This window comes from Ixodes scapularis, unplaced genomic scaffold, assembly GCF_016920785.2.
Source record: "Ixodes scapularis isolate PalLabHiFi unplaced genomic scaffold, ASM1692078v2 PGA_scaffold4__175_contigs__length_147842914, whole genome shotgun sequence".
NCBI lineage: Eukaryota > Metazoa > Arthropoda > Arachnida > Ixodida > Ixodidae > Ixodes > Ixodes scapularis.
The window spans coordinates 72,329,551-72,350,234 of NW_024609879.1; the positions used below are offsets into that span (position 1 = coordinate 72,329,551).

The window sequence follows — 20,684 nt, forward strand, 5'->3', positions numbered from 1 at the left end:
GCCCCATGAGCCATCTGACAACGAGAGCGACGACGCCCAGGCGGTTGCTCAACGCGCCGAAGAAGTTCGCCAGCTCGCTCGACTCCTAATTCAAGACCAGCAACGCGTCGACGCCGGCCGCTACAACCTTCGTCGCAGGGACGTCCACTTCCAGCCCGGAGATAGGGTGTGGGTATGGACGCCCATCCGTCGCCGCGGCCTCAGTGAGAAATTGCTGAAACGATACTTTGGACCCTACAAAGTGCTTCGTCGACTCGGGGATCTGAACTACGAGGTGATGCCCGACGGAACACGAACATCGTCACGCCGCCCACCACGACCTGAGGTCGTCCACGTCGTGCGCCTGAAGCCGTACTACGCTCGATAGGACTGTGGACCTTTTGTGCTCCAAAAGACTCTTTAGTTTATCGTTCTTTTTTATTTTGATTTGTTTTACACTGCATCGGGGCGATGCACTTTCAAAGGGGGGAGTAATGCCGCGCGCAAGGCTGAGAAAGCAACGCTCGGTCACGGTCCTCCAGAAAGTTCCCGTTTATTCATGTACCGCACGTAACTTCTATCATTTATCCCTGCTTTTGTTTTCTAGAAAGTGCGTGTTCATTCTCGCCCCGATCACGCGACGCTCGAACCGCTTTCGCCGAATCTTCGAGATAGCGGAGCACTCTAGATAAGAGGCCGCCCGCGACCTTGTCGAGTCAGTCTCGCCCCAGCGCTCGATTCTGCTGACACGCCGACTTCGACGCCTGCGACGCTCTGCTTTCTTCTGTTTCCTTCTTTATTTTTTTTGGCACAAGTTCGCCACATTAAACGTTTATTTCTTTCTGTTTATTTCCTGTTTTTTGTTTGGTCACCACCCGTGTCAATATGCTCACTGCGTCTGTACAGAAGTACCGGAATGCTCGCCCAGCTTTGTCATTTGCAGAGATTAAACTTGTTGGATAACCGCACGCGGCATGATTGAGTAGACATTTTCAAAGCAAAATCCACAGAGAAAAACAACGTACTTGGGCCTCTAATATATTCTATTGCGTCTTTCTTTCTAAACGAAAAGAAAATAATATTGTATCTAACACCCAACTCCACGTTGACTAAAAAAAAAATCATAAAGACTACTTTTTGAATCTCCTAAATAGTCTCAAAATGGCGAATTAATTTTTTATTTTTTTGTGTAAAAGTATGATGCCTCGTAGTAGTAGTAGTATGATGGCTAACTAAATGTTTGTTGTAAGCAACCGTTTTTTCCCAATGCATTTTTTTAAACTACGTGGGTTTCATGCAAATTCTGGAAATTGAAAACATAATATGGAACCAAAAAATAAAATGCATTTTTTAAGAAAAAAAAAGATTTTAGGATAGAAAGAAAGGGAAAATACTTCTTTTTTTTTAACAGCCAGGATGGATAAAGAATGTCATACAATAAATTTACAACAACAACAAAAAATTACACCATCTTCCCGAGGGGAACCATGGGTGATGCGGAGCATCGTTCCATCACACTTCATCGGAAGGACGAAGTGAAGTGAACAGCGGTGAACTGAACGCGCGCAGAAATTGGTTTGCTTTTTATATTTATACAGCCTTGATGGAGATGCGCCTCAACGGGTAAAATCGGTCTCTTAGCTGTAGATGAGAAATTTAGCCAGTGCAGTACAACCGCTAAGCTGGGATTTTTAACGTGCATCACGCAGTAGTGATCACACGAACGCGTGCCGGTACGGAACTCATCCAGATCGAAACGGGCGGGGGCGGCGGGGACTCGAACCCAGGAGGTTCCCAGCGCACGCTTTCGCTCCACGCTCCGAGCTGAGACGCGTTACCCCACACGGAGACTTCCTCCCCTTGAATGCGCGCAGCGCGCTACCGCTGCTTATATTCACACTTGAAGAAGAAGAGACTAGAGGAGGAGAGTTGCGCATGCACGCGCGGTGTGAGTAGAAGCGAACGCACGCGAAGTGCACGCAGCTGGTAGAGAGAGAGAGCGGAGAGAGTAACGCGCAGCTGTTGGAGAGAGGGAAGGAGAAGAGTTGCGCATGCGTTGTGTGAGTACGGACTACGACGCCGCGGGACATAGATATGAGCAAGAGGTGCTCCGCATCCAAAAAAGAAATATAGCTATATACACGGCGTAAAACGAATTTGTAGTTAGCGCCTGCGCGAGCCCGTGGAAAAGTGGCCGCTATTGGGAGGGGAGATCGAACAGTCATGCCTATAGCGGTACCCTTCAGCTAGGAGGAGAACAAGCCGAATTTTCTTGTTTATTCTTGATCCGAGAAATTGAAAATGAGACAATTCGAAGGCCGCTCCTTGTGCGACGGAAACACTGGTCAAAGCAAAGCGCTCGTGGCCAGACCGTACTAGGCGAGGTTCCATTAATTTTTTTACGTTGTGTTATGGTGAATTCCGCCCGCAGATCTCGAGCGCTCCAGAAGCGCTCCATTTTGAGCGCGCATATTCCGCTCGCAGATCTGGCTCAAGTTGGTCATCTTCCGCTCTTAGAGCTCTGGCAGTACCCGCTCCACGGAGCGCCCCAAACTCCGCCGAACTTGCTCTGCGGGATTTCACAGATCTCTCCGGAAGTTGACAGAGCGGCCCACGTGATTTCCGTTTAAATCGGCGTTGCGCATGCGCGGCGAGGTTGGAGAGATCGGCGGGCCGGTCGGGCTACGGCCGGGTCGTGGAGTTGGTTCTGTTCGGGTGCGTCGGTTGTTTACTCTGGATTGTGACGGCTCGAACGCTTCTACCTCGCGTAGATCAGGAATAAAACGCCAGGAATGTGGAGTTTGGCAAATCGTAAGCGCTGACATCTCTGACAGTGTGAGGAAGAACGAGAAAAAGAACGACAGAAAAACCGGAGGCAGACGCAAGGTTAAGTCTATTCATTCCGCAGCTAGTGATTGTTTGCCTTTTTACACTGCATTCCGTCGGCGTTTTCCCGTGAAATAAATAAAGAAGTAGTTTAGGCAGCGACCGCGCAAGTGATGGTTTGTTACCTCTGGGTTTATTAAAGTCGTACTACAAATCTGAACTCCACCGCTAGCAATCGCTGTCCGTGCCCCGCCGCTTCGAGGCGGCCGAAAGTTATGTGACTGTGCCGAACGCGGACGTCTTCGTTATTTGTGACATGGGCGCCGTGTTACGTATAATTTCGCCCGGCCTGTGTCGCGTGTTACTTCTGCAGCTAAGCAGGCGTCGTCACTGGTCGTCGGAAAGATCAGCCGGCTGAGGCGTTGGTGGGCTGGTCAAGTTCGAGCAGCGGCCATTTTGTGCGGCGGAGGGAGAAGGGGTGAGGAGTGGCGTGGGGGAGGTCGCTCCAAAAATGCAAGTTTATCTTTCCCTCGTCGATTCGGAGCGGGTCCCACGGAGCGGAATTTTGCCTCCCTCGCGGATTTGGGAAAGCGCTCCAGATCTACGAGTGGAATTCACCATTAGTAAACACCGGGCTGTGGGGGCAACAAGCTCGATAAAGCGCCCCCTATTCTTGGACCTCCTGTCCAATAGTGACGTGACTGGCCGCTATAGTCACGTGGTGCTTGCGTCCTTTTGGGAGCTTCGTTTGGGCTCTACAAGTTATTTATTATTCTTCGTTTTAAGTGCACAGAAAAGGAAGATTAGTAACTTTTAGTGCCCATAGGAAGCCCCCGAGAAAGCGCAAGCACCAGGTGTTAGACCAGTGCACCAGTCTGAAATTGACGGCGGCGGCGTAGAGAAACGCGTTCAGCCGGCGGCGCGCCACGCTCAGCACGCGGCAGCGGAGTGGAGGATCTGGTTACTTCAGGGCCGGCGCTGAACTGCTCCGGCGTAACTTGCGGCGGCGGAGTGCGGTGGCACACAAGTCTACTACGTAAATAGTGGTAGCTCCCTCGGGCCCGAACTACAAATTCCTTTTGCGCCATAAATATAGTTCCAAATCGTTTTTCGTTATCAATTTGGTTTAAGACATTTCTTCCCATTCAGGCTGTTGAGTCCCTTTTCTTTTGTTTCTACTTTACATATGTGCTTTATTTAAAGAGGACCTGAAGAGAATTTTGTTTTAAACAGTCTGGTTAAAAAACGCGAATAAACAAGTAATTTCAAACGAAAAAAAAAAATTTAGGACAATAGTGACGGCGCGAGATGCGATTTAGCACCACCTCCTAGAAATAAGGCCGTGGCGCTCTTCTTTTGACGTCGCAAATGAAGGTCATCGGGGCCGCGTGTCGAAGCGAAGGCAACGCGCGTGGATCGACCGTCGTAACGCGCTTTTCGTCACATAAGCGTGTCTTATTCGCTAAAATGAAAGCTGCACATTGCAAGGGGTCTAAGAAACACTTTATTACACGGGCAAAACATTACACCGCTAAATAATCGATGCGAAGTGGCACGAGGTGTGCGTAGAAGACGTCTATAGAAAAAAAAATGTGATTGTTTTAAGTAGAAAATATTGAGTCACGCAATTATTGCTGTAGGAATGCATATTTTATACAGAAATATTTCGACAAAATGGCGAGACACGCAGTATCAGGTACACATAGCCAACGCGGACACGGCTCGACAAGTGTCACTTAGGATCATGTAAGCAATGTTATCGCGTGCAGCCACTGAATTAAAATTAATGTAATTTCGATCTAATGACAATATGGGGCCGACAAATCAGCTTGCGACGCTCATATAATCACTCAAAACAGCGAGCTGATTAAATCTCGTATTATTTAATCAAAATATATTAACTTTTCCATGTGGCAGGGGTACTTAACTTATGGTTTACAGTCAACTAATCTACTTCTCCCTATGCGCTCGAGCTGCCTAAGAACAAAATATAACCTACTTTGTATACAATAATACTATTACCTTAATCCAGTTAAGATTCTCGTATAAACGCTGTAAAGGCAACAAACTAACATTATTATAAATAAACACATAGCCACAAACAACACACTTTCACTAATCACACAAACTTGTTATCTACCTTCCAGTAACAACTAGAATATTACCACGCATATTTACAAATGATGACGCAGTAGCAAACGGATAACGACGAAAAACAAAATTCCCTTCTATCACGAAATTTAAAAAAAAAATAAAAAATCAACTGCAGCACTTTACTTGCGTCGTACATGACCAAGAAAGCCCGTAAATAAGTTGTTCCTCGCCTGTCGATCGTATCCATACGTTCCACACGATCCATCACGAAATCATTTGAACACGAACTTCTAGAAGTCTCTCTCTATTGAGAGTGAGGTCATCGGCCAGTGTCATCGTTGACTAGTTGCCACACACGTCACTCAAACCGTAGCAGGACTTGTTTCGCGAATCCACGTAAATGCCGTAGTATGAAGCGAACACACACACACAAAAGAAAGAAAAAAATATTCGAGTCTGCGGTGACGACAAAAAAACGACGGGTAGGAGGTTCAAAAGAACCACACACAAACACACGTGAGAGCGGCAGCAGCAGTGTGGGACGAGAGGCTTAAATTGTCGACCCATCTCTAGCTCGTGTGCGCCCTGTGGTGATGACTGGATTTTTTTTTTTTTTTTTCGGTTCCTTTCCCTTCTGAATTGTCTCGGCGTGCCTTTGCAGACAGTCAGCACCTCACACGCAACGTGAATTTACCAGGATCAGAGCCCGTACGAGGGAATAATATGTCGCACCGGAAATTCGGAGCCGGTGCATTCGAAAAGTGTGGGGAGCTGCGAGAAAGCGCGTAGTCCCGCGGTCGCGGGGATAATCATAAATATAAATTTGGTACTTTCAACCTTGGTAAAGCGTTGTATATTACGTTTATATTATATGTATGATAAATTGTACAAGACTGCGCTTTTAAAACGTGTATTAATGTCGAATAAACGCGCAGGAACATTACCGCGCCGCTCGAGAAAAACATTTGTTTGCACGTCGATACGCATCGACAGCAGAGTTTTCTCACGCGGTTGCGCCATGGCCTTCCTTCCTCCGACATTGTGACGTGCCCACTCGGAGCGCTACGGCCTAATTTCTAGGGGGCGTTGGATTTAGTCGGTAGTCCCCTCCTTTCCACTTGTTTTCTCTCTGGGCATTTCGGGCGCCTGAAGGAGAGCTGGATCGGCCTCGCCTTCACGTTGCGGTGGAAAGCGCGAATGGCTATTCCGTGCCGTCAAGCACTTTGGGGGCAGAATTTTAATTAAATCTCTCGCCGTCAATATTGCTCCGAAAATTTTCTTTTCGCGTATTATTTTTTATTTATTTTTTTTTTTTTTTTTGACACGCGTGTTGTGTCCAGGGTGTATATATATAAATAAAAAAAAAAGCATTTGTTTCTTTTGAGGGAACCTTTAACAGGCTTTTTTACCCAAATTACTTGTTTCGTACATATTTCATACCCTAATAAATTGCCACGCCTCTAGTAGTGTGGAATGAGTCCGTAGATAGGGATTTCAGATTCTCAATTTTTTTACATTTTACTCAGATAACCTTGTTCAGTGAAATTTTGATAAGCATAACGGCCCCACGGCAGCCATCTTGAACCAGGCGTTAGTTCAATCAATAGATGGCGACACGCACCCGTGTGGTGGCCGAAATATTGGTTCACGGTGGGATGGCTCGAGCACCATCCCGTTCCTATCGTGGCCTTGCTCGCGCCGCTGCCAGCTGCGCTCAGCTGACACTATAGCGTGGCTCAGCAAACTCCTCTATGCGAGAATGTTAGACTGGGCAATAATTGTTCTCTGATATAGGGGCATGCGGTTCGGCCGCTGCCACGAGCTTTCGCAATAAATCTTACCAAGAGAGAATCAATTGTTGATTGACGTGTCAATATTTTTTAAATGAAAATTTTTTCTGCAGGAATGCACGCTCGGTAGACTCACTATTCCAAGACACCAGTGCAAGCGGACGTCTAGTGTCTTCGCGATTTACGCTACTAACCTCACCATTATAATGAAGACTGAAAAGTGACGTCACGAAATGTTGTGTTTCACGGAACCGGGAAGATGTTGTAAAGGTTGTTACATTATAGGTTCCCAGAAAACAGGCGCCATAGCAATTTTAATACTGCAGATTGGGCGAGTTGGTAAGGCATCATCACGAACCAGCGCAAGTAGACAGTTATTCAAAATCCAAACACACAAAAAAAATACACTCACGCAGCGCTGAACTATCAACTGAATTGTATTTCAAACTTCCTCTTCTTCGACCCCAAGGAATAGGTTGCCAAGGAAGAAAAGAGGAAAGAAAAGGCAAATGGGGGAAGGCGAAAGAAAAAGAAAAAGAAGAAGAAGAAGAAGAAGTTTTTCGCCTTCCCCCCTTTGCCTTGTCTTTCCCCTTTTCTTCCTTGGCAACCTATTCCTTGGGGTCGAAGAAGAGGAAGTTTGAAATACAATTCAGTTGATAGTTCAGCGCTGTGTAAGTGTATTTTTTTTGTGTGTTTGGATTTTGAATAACTGTCTACTTGCGCTGGTTCGTGATGATGCCATAGCAATATTTTCGGAAGTACCGACAGACATAATTTTGTAAGTACAGCTTAGGAGGAATAGGATGATAAGCATCAAAATAAATAGGAAGACATTTATTTGCAATGAATATGCTATGAATGAGCGGCGTTTAGCAACGGCAAGCAATGAGCGTTCGGGAATTTATAAGTTCACGTGATTGCTAACTATGGACATGCGGACAATGAAGACCTGTTTTGTGGGGAGACGGAGTTGCGGTGATGACCTGATATCGGACGACTCGTGGCAGACGAACAAGAGAGTTTCTTCTCAACGAATAGTAAGCGTCCAGTGTCAAGCACAGCACGTCGCTACCGACATTGTCGACGTTTCGTACAATTACCGTTTTCGACAAAAGTGTTGGCACCTGGGCTAACTTTGCGGAAATACTCGAAGTCTTCCTCGTGTCCAGTGCCATCATGAACAGTAACTGAAAACGATCCACTATTTAGTCGGTGGGTGGCGAGACGTATCCGCATCTGCGGAGTCATGGTCAATGCGTGTTCTAAGTGGTTGGCAGTTCGCACGATGCGTGCCACGACGTCCAAACGCGACATTTTTGTTCTAAACTCTCCTTTCGCTACTTTGACCCCACAGGAAATACTTTTCTCTGATAATGCGTCGAATATTGTTTCAAATAAAATAAACAAAATTAAAAAAAAGAAACAAAAACAGCATTTGGCACCACATTAGTGCACCATACCATCCTGCATCTAACGAGCTAGCAGAACAGATGGTGTGCGAAACGACGAAAGCCCTTTTGAAGCTCACGGAAGAAGCCGTTCAATGAAGAATCACCAGGTTCCTGTTCCGGCAGCACACGACGGTCTCATCCTCTACGGAGAAAGCACCCGACGAAGCAATGTTCGGCTAACGAAGAGCCACATTCCACAATTTCATGACACTATCGAAGATTGAGAGATTCCTAGATAAGAAGTAATGGAAGCTTACTCAATTAAACAACTCATCTACGTGAGGAATTTCAGCGGAAGTCCGGCCTTCCATGAAAAACTTGAGCATAAAGGCTCCATGTTGGTTGACCAGAAGGTGTCATTCCTGTGAATACGTTGGATAGCAATGCCCTTGATTTTCAATATAACTAAATCACAAAACGCTCATTGTGTATGGTGTATGTATCTGCCCTTGCTTTTGGTAGTAGAAGCTCCGGTGGTGACTTAGACTTTCCACACCAGGCTCCTTCTTCTTATTTTTTTCCTCATACACTTTTACGGTTTCATAATTTTTTAGAACGGGGACATTTTACGTCAACGAGGCCATTTGTTCAAAGTAGTCAATTAGGGAAGGCTGCTAGAAATCCGTCCCTCCTATTAACGAATAAGCCTCACTTCTGCACCGTGCAGTTTTCCTGTTCCACGTACAGTTGTAAAGCAGCATCCTCATTGATTCTACCGTATTCTGTTGCGGGTGAGGAAAGTCTTTGGGTACACGATACTTGAATCAAGTCTGGCACTGTACGTTGTGGTTTGACACCCACTAATGTCGTCGTCCTTATAGAGCCTCATTACTTAATCTTTACCTTGTCTTCTCAAGTTGCTCTTCATCAACACTAAGTACAATAGGCTTCCGCCATACTGCAATTCAAGAGTTGAAAAATTGAGTCGTTCAGTCCTTCAGTGTGTTTATTATTTATATAATGTTATTACGTTACATTACCTCGCGAATATCTACGTCCATCTTCGATGTTTAAATATACCTGTATATAAATTAGACGCACAATCACAAAAAACACAACCAGCCGCATCTTTTCTTTGGATCGTTTTTCTTGAACTAGCGCACGCTCACGCGTTCTCTCTTCTGAGACAGTTAGAACGGTCGCACACATATCTATTACCCGGCCGCTTCCTCCTCTGATTATGCAGTTGGTTATAACTAAATAAGCTATAATAATGGTGTAATATTTATATTTAGTTTCAGTTTCAGTCAGGGTAAAGCAGGTTCGCGGGAACGAGAACCATTATATGAGTTGCGCTTGGGGTATCGGCACTCCGTTCCCGAGGTTGTTGTGGGCGCCGCCATTTTGGTGCTTGTGCAGAGCAGACGCAACTGCCGATCGTAATGATTCAAAAGTGCGACTTCCTCAGCATTTAATTCGGTGTTAGGAAGCTCATGTAATATTGCTTTGCTTTGTCGCGAACTGTTTAAACATTTGTGGAGGACTGAATTGCGTTTCCTGTGATCTCAGTTAAATCTTCAGATTACTGGAAACCATGATTTTGAGCGACAATATGACGAAGTGTCGTAAATCTGAAGTGTAGCTAATTTAGTGGCACTAGAGGGAAAAAGGAAGAACAGGCAGGCGTCAAAAGGTTGTGGCTTGTGGAACCCACGGGGCTTCCGTCATTGCCCCTTCAGGTATTACAAGCTCCTTGAACAAGGGCATGAATAGTGTCATTAGATGAGCTACACTTCAGAGTAACCACACTTGGCCGTATTGTGGCTTAAAATCATGGTTGCCTGTTATCCGAAGCTTCATCTGATCTCACAGGAAACGCTTTTCCGTCCTCTACAAATGCTTAAACTGTCCGCGACAGAGCAAAGCAATATTGCATCAGCTTCCTCCGATCTAATGCTGAGGAAGTCGCACTTTTGAATCATGACGACCGGCAGTTGCGTCTACTCTGCACAAGACCCAAAATGTCGGCGCCCACAACAACGTCAAGGGACGGAGTGCCGATACCATAAAGATCATACATACTAACTCTAGAGGAAAAGGTCCGCCATTTTCCCATGCATTCTGGCTGCCGCAAGCGGCGGAGTCTGCAGGCAGACCCTCGGGGTCAAACATGGTTACCAACTGCCTTCGATTTCACAAATATATCATCAGAGCAGTGTCATGAACTTCAACAATCCACGAACTTACCGGTGGAAAGATATTCGCGTTCCTTTCGAAGCTTTCTTTTTGCATAGCACGCAGATGTACGGCCTCCCGTCAACACTAAGCAAAACCAGATAACCCGCTTCGGCTATCTGGTTTAGTTTCGTATTTCCGGGTGCGGCTGGCCGCGCCGGGAAATACGAAACCGCGCAACTACCAGATTTTCGAGATTTCGACAGAAGGGAAGTTAATGCAGCGTAATGAGTATGCTGCTTTTTTTAAACCTTAGAATAGCTCAGAATTTAGTTTGCAACGTTAAATGATCACTGTTTATATTGCTGAGAGTTTTCAGTCTTCGCGACTACCATTGCGACTGTCGTCCTTCAGCTGGCAACATTGGTTTCTTTCTATCGTGTTCTGTCGCTCTCTTTCACGATCTTTCACTCGGGACCCAGGATGTCGGCGCGCGGGATTCGCCACTCCTCCTCACCCACCTTTACCCCCCTGCCGATACTCTAAGCGCAGCTCATTTAGTGGCTCTAGGCATGAAGTGAACTCGGGTTTGTTCTTTCCCTTTTCGTCTTTATTGTTTATTAATTTCAATCATAGCGAAAAATGAACAGACTATATCACACTACGCTTGTGTAATCATTTATCTTATATTTATTAACCTGACCCAGTACTTAAACCATTCATTTGTCGATAGTAAATCTTCCGATATATTTTCTAAATGTGAAGGTGAAAAGACATGGACATTGATGATGATACAGGTGCCAACGCCGCCCTCGACGATTTCCGTAACATTAAAAATCAGCAATTTCGTCTGCCATCCGGCAGGTGGCGCAACAATATACTCAAACAGTTTTTATTGTTTTCATAATTAGCTAAGCTCTACACCTATAAAAAAAACGAATAAAGATTGTTGTGGAAATCTAATACATCCCAATGTATTAGATTGTCCATAACATAAATGTTATTAGAGGCCAATAAATCTGTTTGATGTCAATAAAAAAATGCGTCCAAAACATGTCCGTTTGAAGGGTTCCTGGAGCGTTGCGACATTGAGAATGAAAATAAGCCAGCGTAAACATCTTGGCCAACCATTCTAGTTTTAAGGGTTATAATATATTTTATCACAGTTTAATTATTTCCTCATTGGCATTTGAAGCAGCGTGACTCAAGACACAAAAATTGCTATGTTTGGTATAAAATATCTAAAGAAAAAAAAAATTACAGAACATTTAATCTTTCTTTCGATATTACCAATTATAAGCACTAAATTTGTAGATAATTTCATTGCCCTAGCGCATGTCACTAAAAACATATTTGTGCAGAAATGTTACAATTTTAGGGAAATATTTGGAGAGATGAACAAAACAAAGTAATGCAAATACCAAAAAATTACCGCATTGCCACGTTGTTAATGATGTTGATTGGGGCAAAGCTCGGGTGCTGCTGATTATACTGATTTTGGTCATAGGTAGTGCTGATGATTCCGTTTTTATTCATGGCAGTAGGAGAATGTGTGGTTTTCTTCTTTTTCTTTCTTTAAGAAGACAGATGGGATGGCAACTTAGAACCCGCTATTCTTTTTTTTTTTTTTTTTCTTTTTCGTGATACTGATTTTGGTCATAGGTAGAGCTTATGGCGCCGTTTTCATTCATGTCAGTAGAAGAATGTGTGGTTTTCTTCTTTTTTCTTTTTGTAAGAAGACAGATGGGATGGCAACTCAGAACCCCCTAGTCTTTTTTTTTTTCTTCTTTTTCTTGATACTGATTTTGAACATAGGCAATGCTGGTGGTGCCGTTTTCATTCATGTCAGTAGAGGGATGTGTGGTTTTCTTCTTTTTCTTTTTTAAAAAGACAGATATGATGGCATCTCAGAGCCCCCTATTTTTTTTTCTTTTTCTTTTCATCTTTTTTTTTTTTTTTTTTTTGCTCTCGCTGCTGAACTCACGAGCAGAAGCTCGTGAGCTCCTGCTTGTGAGCTCACGAGCAGGGGCACGCCGGACGGCGGGCGGACATACGGACATGGCTAGCCCCTAAAGGCCCTGTCACACTGCGGAAACAGTCGGACAACTTTGTCCTTCAGCACGAGGAAAACATGTTTTCGGGGACCCTGTCACATTGCGGAAACAGCAACAGTCCGGAAACATGTTGCTGTCGTCCAAAAACCATTTTTCCCAACTTGTTCTCCGACACTCGGGGAACATCCTGTCACACCGAGAAAGCGTGTTGGAAGAACACAAATCGCCTCCTCTCCTGCGCGCTGCATCCCTCTCTCTCTCGCCCTCGTCTGCCCGGCCGGCTCGGCTCTCTGGCTCGGCTAAGCTACAAGCGCGAGCTCCGGGCTTTCAGCATCCCTGCCAAGCACGCGCGCCCGTGCAGTGCAAGCACTGTTCTGGGCCAGATGCTCGGGCTTGTAGCATCGGCTGCGTCTGGACCGAAGCTGAAACGAAGTATAGGCGGCTAGGCTCAGATCCGCTGGCTCCGCTCGCCCCTTGAATCTTTGCCATTTTGGATCGCCGTCTCATCGACGTCGCTCTACCGTAGTCGGTTCATCAGCCGCGCGAACCATCTCGTGTTCTCTGGATTTGGCGGTTGCGTTCTGCTACAGGGCTAGACCCTTGCACGATGGCATACGCGCCGGCCACAGCAGCAGCTTCTGCTTTGAGGCCCTTTCATATTGAGGAAACACGGCGGAAACATGAACAAAACATGTTTCTCAACAGTCGGGGAACATGTCGGCTGTCGGCTCTGTTGCCCGACAACCCTGTCACATTGAGGAAACAGCAACACAACATGGACGACAGCGACAATGTTGTCTCGGTGTGACAGCTTTTGGCAACGGAAACCTGGACAACTTGTGTCGCACGACACGTGTTGCCCATTTCGGTGGCTGAGCGAATTTTTTCCAGCAACACTGCAACATCTATATTTTTCTGTACAGATAGTCGCACGAGAATACTTCAATAATTGACGTCAAGCGTGAAGGGCCATTTTGAACGCGGCTTCTAGCGCGGCGGCAGCTGATCGTCAGAATCATCTGAATCGATGGCACAAAGAAGCACCAAAGCAGAAGCTGCTGCTGTGGCCGGCGCGTATGCCGTCCTGCAAGGGTCTAGCCCTGTAGCAGAACGCAACCGCCAAATCCAGAGAACACGAGATGGTTCGCGCGGCTGATGAACCGACTACGGTAGAGCGACGGCGATGAGACGGCGATCCAAAATGGCAACGATTCAAGGGGCGAGCGGAGCCAGCGGATCTGAGCCTGGCCGCCTATACTTCGTTTCAGCTTCGGTCCAGACGCAGCCGCGCGAGCATATGGCCCAGAACAGTGCTTGCACTGCACGAGCGCGCGTGCTTGGCAGGGATGCTGAAAGCCCGGAGCTCGCGCTTGTAGCTTAGCCGAGTCGGCCGGGCAGACGAGGGCGAGAGAGAGAGGGAGGCAGCGCGCAGGAGAGGAGGCAATTTGTGTTCTTCCAACACGCTTTCTCGGTGTGACAGGATGTTCCCCGAGTGTCGGAGAACAAGTTGGGAAACATGGTTTTCGGACTTCAGCAACATGTTTCCGGACTGTTGCTGTTTCCGCAATGTGACAGGGTCCCCGAAAACATGTTTTCCTCATGTTGAAGGACAAAGTTCTCCGACTGTTTCCGCAGTGTGACAGGGTGCTTCTTTGTGCCATCGATTCAGATGATTTTGACGATCAGCTGCCGCCGCGCAAGAAGCCGCGTTCGAAATTGCCCTTCACGCTTGACGTTATTATTGAAGTATTCTCGTGCGACTATCTGTACAGAAAAATTTAGATGTTCCCGTGTTGCTGGAAAAACAATTCGCTGAGCCACCGAAATGGGCAACACGTGTCGTCCGACACAAGTTGTCGAGGTTTCCGTTGCCAAAAGCTGTCACACCGAGACAACATTGTCGCTGTCGTCCATGTTGTGTTGCTGTTTCCTCAATGTGACAGGGTTGTCGGGCAACAGAGCCGACAGCCGACATGTTTCCCCACTGTTGAGAAACATGTTTTGTTCATGTTTCCGCCGTGTTTCCTCAATGTGACAGGGCCTTAAGGAGCTTCGCCCCTAAAAGTATATCGTTACATTCTGCTCCGACATCATCTTAGCAAAACTGCTCCATTGGAACCGTGTTATTTTTCGCAGATCGTTGATAAAATATGAACTAGCGGAGAAAATGAGGCTCCGCGCCATCATATTCTCAACGCTACAAATGCGGATGAACAATATAAACCAATACATGCATAATATCAAATAAAGGATTGCAGTGCCTTTTGAACAACATCAATCCCAGAGAACAGTGTTCAGAAAAAGATGAGTATTGATCTGCCAAAAAGTACCTAAACTGCCACATTCAGTGGGACCGCGGCCTTAATGCACATTATTTCGCCACCTCTGTACAAAATCTTAGCTCAATGTGCTCAAAAACTGGTATATGCGGTCCCTTCAAAAAAACGATTCCTTTGACTCACGCTTTGCATTTAAATTTAACTAGTCTTTGGAACGTTTTTGGGATCTTGATTTTGTCCTTACTGTAGAGTGCGCTAGTGCCGCACGCAGGTTGATAATGCTCTGTCGGAGACCCTGTATATTTCAAATAATTTCGAAAGTGACGCTGCCTTCTGTTACCGTCTTTCTGGCTGGCCACTTTGCCGCTGCATTCGTTCGGAAAGACGTCACGCCTTATCTGCGGACGGACTCTGTCAGAAGTATTCGGCAGTAACTAAGCCTTCATTTCGACGTGGTCGTGACCTACAGCAAGAAAGCTTCGGGCACTTCGACCGCCTCAACATCGACGTGGGTGCAGTGGTGTAGCCGGGGGGTAGGCTTACGCTCTCACGAAAAAAGGGTGTAAAATGGTGTATCGTATCGTTACACCCCTTGTCCCATATAATACACCCCAAAACTTCAATTCGTCTTACAGCGCCCTACAGTCGAACAGACGGCCCGAAATTTTACAAGGGGCTTGATAGCCTTGTGGTACAACTTATTAAAATGGCTAATGTACGTTTTACTGACAACAACAAAAAATATTGGGGTTGTCTTGGCCCTACTATAAAAACTCGGTGTTTTTTTATGTGGTCTTTGATACGTACTTTAGCTATTTAAAAAGTTGTACCACACGGCTATCAAGACCATCGTAAAATTTCGGGCCGTCTGTTCGACTGTAGGGCGCTGTACGTCGAATTGAAGTTTTGGGGTGTATTATATGGAACAAAGGGTGTAAGGATACACCCTTTTACACCCTTTTTTCTTGACATTGTATGGGGCCCCTCAGCCCCTTTCCCCCGCTCTTAAGTCAGCCGACCCTATAATGCACATGCATTTGGAACCCCCCTCCCCCACCCTCCGCCACCAAGTCATGGACATCCCAGCCACCTCAGCCCCTCCCCCCCCCCCCCCCCCCCGCAAATATATTCCTGTCTACGTCACTATATGGGTGGGCCACCTCGCCGACAGCCCGACCGTTTACAAACCGACTGCTCGAGTCTGACAAGCTCACAAGCCCAGTACACAGCTTCCTGGCCCATTCGGCTCAGCTTTTCGTGAACTCTGCCTACGCTTCGCGTCTTCACCTAGCACCACGTGAGGTACAGGTGCGGACTCTTCTTTATTTCATGGGAACAGAGGCTCGACCCCTCCTCAGCAGGCTCTGCCTGGACGACGCGGCGCTGATAAACTGCAACGTTGTTGTCACGCGTTCATTGGAGCACTTCGTGCTCCGATCAACGCGTTAGGCATCAATGGCGTTTACGGATCGTCTAGATTTCACAAGGTCCAACAGACTGGAGAAAGCATAGACAGCTACTACGCTGAGCTGTGTTGGCTTCTCAAACGACGCAACCATCCGTCGCCTGACGTCGAAGAGCGCCTTTTCCGCGACATATTCGTTGTTTGTCTTGGAAAGGCGCGGTTTTTTGACCAGTTCTGCCGAAACACGAAACGCAGCCTCAAAGAAGCGTGGGTGCAGGAATGGCAGGCCGAAGAGGCCGAGACAAAAAAGCTCTCGAAAGTCAAGAGCACGCCGCAGATATAAACGTTCAAGCAGCAAAGTCTCGCTGTGGCCCGCCGCACCAGTGCAAGAGAACGAAGCTTTCGGGAGATGTGGCAGCGTTTGCAATCCGTGGAGATAACACCGCTGACTCTGCGATTACTGCGCCCAAGCTGTTCACGCGCGTTCGAAGCTGGACAGGAAGAAAGACCACTCCGCGGACGTCTGTTCCGCTCGCAAGTGGAAGCAGAGCAAGGTGGCGACCCTACAGCTTCACGCAGTCCTGAAGCCTGGAAAGGCCAAGCACGTTGAGGTGAGGGTCGACAATTAGACTGAAGCATTCAAGGTAGGCTCCGGCACTGAGGTGGACTCCGGCCCCTGACAAATGCCAGTATTAACTCACTTATGGGCGAACTGGGAGAGGTGTGCGTCGTGCCGAGTCAACCTGACGAAACCTCTTAGCACAAGCTTTCCGGGCAATCCATGGGAAGTCCTTTGCGTTGACCTCTTTCACTTAGACGGCCAAATCTTCGTCCTGCCGGTCAACTACTACTCCGGCTACCAAGAGTTGGGTACGCTGGGAAGCATCACTGTTGGGAAAGTAATCAACGTTCTCAAAAGCATGTTTGTTGGCCACGGAATCTCCAAGGCCGTGCGATCCGCGAACCACCCTGCGTTTTTGTCAGTAGTTTGCAAGATTCGCGAATTCGTAAGACTTGGCTCACGTAACAAGCAGCCCAAAGTTTCCCAGTCGAATGGAGAGGTAGAAGAGATGATTTGTACCAGCAAGAACCTCTTCCGCAAGAGGAAAAACTTTACTTGGCACTCCTAACCTACCGGAACACGCCCGGTGTCACAAGCCCTGAGCAACTGCTCATGAATGCCAAATCAGAACGCGGCTACCGAAGACGGAGGAGCGGCTGCAGCCCCTTTGCCCAAAGAGAGACATCGTGGCTGCCAGGGATGCCAGTTACCGCAAAAAGCAGGCTGTCAGCTTCGATAACCTCACCGGGCCCGAGAACTTCCAAAGCTTCAGGTGGACACCCGTGTCTGGGTGCAGCCGGATCGACAGTAGGCAACTGTTCTAAGTCCGGCAGAGTGTCCAACGTCCTACGTGGTTAAGGTGCACACTGAAGCGGTTCTTCAGCACAACCGGAGAAGTTTGGTGCCGTATCGCCAACGCGAAAGTTCACCGCTGCAGACCATGCCGGCTCCGGCTGACCGGTCGGTCAAGCTTCAACATCCCATGGTGGTTCGGACACCGTTGGTCCTGCTGTCTCGCCCTTTCGTGCAGTTCCTTCACCGTCTGTGCCGTCGCTGCCATCGAGGGCATCACCAAGAGCTATTGGAGTCGACACGGGCCTCAGGTAAACCACTCGTTCCGGGAGACATGTGATTTCTCCCTAAAGACAACTTGTGATATTCAGCTAAAATGTGTTATGTCTTGTTTTGCTCACTTTAGAGTGTCGCTCTGTCTTTCCAACAGTATCAGGATCTCAGGAAGAAGATGTAGTGGGTGCTAGTGCCGAACCCAGGTTGATAACACTGTGTCGGAAACCTTGAGTATAATGAATACTTTTCAAAGTAAAGCTTTCGTCTGTTCCCGTCTTTCCGGCTTGTCACTTCGTCGCTGCCGGTGGTCCGAAAGGCGTTACCCCTTACCTGCCGACGGACTACGCCCCGACACTCACCACCTACTCCTTTCGTGTTATTTCTGCCTGGCCGTTACATAGTTCTCTTCGGTTCAATAGCTGAAACAAATACACTTATAATTTATTTTACGCTATCATCGCGTTCATAACTGCAATTAAAAAAAGCTTGGTGAAATATATATACTGAACATTGTGATTGTTGTGCTTGGAAGTCGGCGTAGTTCATAATGTGTTTCTTATTTGCATCAGTGCCCGGACTTCATGCCAACATTTATATTGTCGTCCTTCTAGTATGGGGGCCGTGGAAGACGGTCAAGGCCCTCCTGGTTGGGATTATGTTCAAGGAAGCGATGGGGCATCATGGTGTGACTACGATGACGGCTATCTTATGGGAAAGCCGAATGGAAGAAACAGCGAAACTCTCTCCAGATGCAGTGCGTCCTCGTACATACTGGGTATAAGGTACGTGCACCTGAGCTTATTGATTTACATCGTCCCCAATCCCTAGTACATCTTTGGAGTTTGTATGATGCTAGTGTGTCGAACTTAGGTGAACAAAAACAACTCAGTGCAGATAGAGCTATTAAAGGGGCCCTGCAATCATATTTAAGCGTCTACCTTTTTGCGGTTTCCACATCTCTCGGAGTTCGGGCAAGCCAGCGGGCACGAAGGGAATAACTAAACATCAGTGCGTCATATTTTAACCGGACGACGCGGTAACCTTCTCCACCTACGGGGGCGAACTGCGGTGCCGAAAGCGCGCGAAATGTGACGTCTTTGGTCTTGGCCTTACTGCTGGTCGGAGCCCCTGAATGGTTCTTTTTAGTCGAAATACAAAATATAAGTGGCGGGAATTGTATTAATTATGTATGAAAGTAGTTTTTAGAGCGCAGCTCTTTGGCGCCGGCTTCAGGCTTGAGCGGCGTCGGCGTAACCGCGCGGTGCATTATGGGTAAATTTCCCCGCTAAATTTAGCGGAAACATTTCCCCGTTAAATTTAGCGGAAAAATCTCCCCGCTCAATGTAACGAAAAAACTTCCCCGCTAACTTAGCGTAAAAATTTCCACCCCTAAATCTAGCGGAAAAATTTCCCCACTAAATCTAGCGGAAAAGTTTCCCCGCCAGATCTAGCAGAAAAATTTCTCTGGGGAGTCACGTGACCCCCCCCCCCCTCAAGGTCACGTGACACCCCCCTCCCCCGAGGTCACGTGACCCCCCCCCCCCCCCCTCAGTACCCTTCCCTACTCCTCCTCAAGAGCTGCGCTCTAATTTGGCGTTACAGGGAGTTGTAAACGGCTTCCACTTTTTTGTTTCCACTATTTTAGATCAGAAAAGTAACAATGGAGTTTATAAAGTACGGAAACAAGAAATGACCCGTCGACATGCCCCCCACCAAGCGGTGGAAAAGGCGGTCCATACTAGAAAGGGGTAGTGAGATGAGGCGCCAACGCGGAAAGGTCCCGGATGTACGCGGCGGCGCTACGGTCGAGGATCCGACCGGTTCCAAGCGTTTTGAAGGCCTTCGGAGCAGGTTTGGCTTGCGGTTTGTCGTTATGGCAGCGTGGAGTGGCTCCCGTTCTGAACTGACCTTTCCCCCGTGTTCGCTGTCGTTTGTGGCCAATGAAGTGTCATGCCGAATTAGTATTTAATCGTGCAGCAAATGCAATGCGAGCTGCCCTGGCTGCCCGCTTCATACAGCCTATTCAGAACATGCTTTAGTGACGCCCTCTCGAATTGTCGACACGGAGTGCGGCACCCGTGAGCGCTCTCGCAGAGCTCACTACCCCTCCTCCAGTTCACGGCCACTCAAGCGACCAAAGACGTCAAGAAGGAGGTCATTTTTGCTCGTTTTTGTAAATTTAATTTTCTTATAACTTCTAAAAAAAGCGAAGTTTGAGAAAAAAAAGTTTCATTAAATTACCACGTTCAGTCCGCTCAGGTTCGATGCAAACTAAAAACAAGCAAAAAAAGTCCTTGCAGGGCCCCTTTACGTAATAAAGTAATGCTGTTTCAAAATAACTATAAGAAATAATGTTCAGACTTGAGCAATAATATTAAGAGACCACTGATAATTTTATAATTACTTAAATAATATTTTAGCTTAGTTACAGAACATCGGCACGCACATGACAACGCCATCCGCGTTGTACTCTCACTATATCCCTCTGTTCCTCCACCACAGGCAGCACATAATGAAACCATACTGTGGAATTGGGGGCCAATATATGTTCTAATGTTTTAAGGGGGCTTGTCCCATGGGTCCTGAAAGGAATTTCTAAAAGGGGTGTGAAAAAATCCAATCGGGCAGCCCCCCCCCCCCCCCGGGTCAAATGTCAAAGCTACTCAGCCTCGTACGGAACTTATTACAAGTAATGAAATTACTTGTAATCGATTACCATGTGGAGTAATTTTGCCCCGAACCATGTCTCGACAGGAGAATGGTTTACCGAAATTGGAGGAATAAAAAGATAAGTAATTCATACTTTGGTGATTCTTATAAAAAAATATATGGTACGAAAGGCACGTTCTCAAAGCAGCAGAAAAATCGTTCTCTTTGAAAAACTGAAGTAATCGTAAAAGTAAGGGTTACAATTTAAATAAACGGCAAAAGTACTTTTCTTATTGGATAATCAAGTATTCTACTTGAATATTTTTAACGAACAGTAATTTATATTGGAAGTGACTACTTTTCTTTTAGTAACGTGTACGAGATCTCTGGCAATGACAAACATCGCCTTTTT

The 20,684-nt window shown here is 46.9% G+C and overlaps 1 protein-coding gene across 1 annotated transcript in view; it reads left to right on the forward strand.

The window, feature by feature from the left end:
• Nucleotides 1–20,684, forward strand: part of LOC115310917 (venom metalloproteinase antarease-like TfasMP_A) — a 65,207-nt gene that overhangs the window by 36,065 nt on the left and 8,458 nt on the right. The window contains exon 8 of the mRNA XM_029969403.2: nucleotides 18,235–18,405. Within this exon, the coding sequence (XP_029825263.2) occupies nucleotides 18,235–18,405 (171 nt within the window). The remainder of the gene's footprint in view (nucleotides 1–18,234; nucleotides 18,406–20,684) is intronic.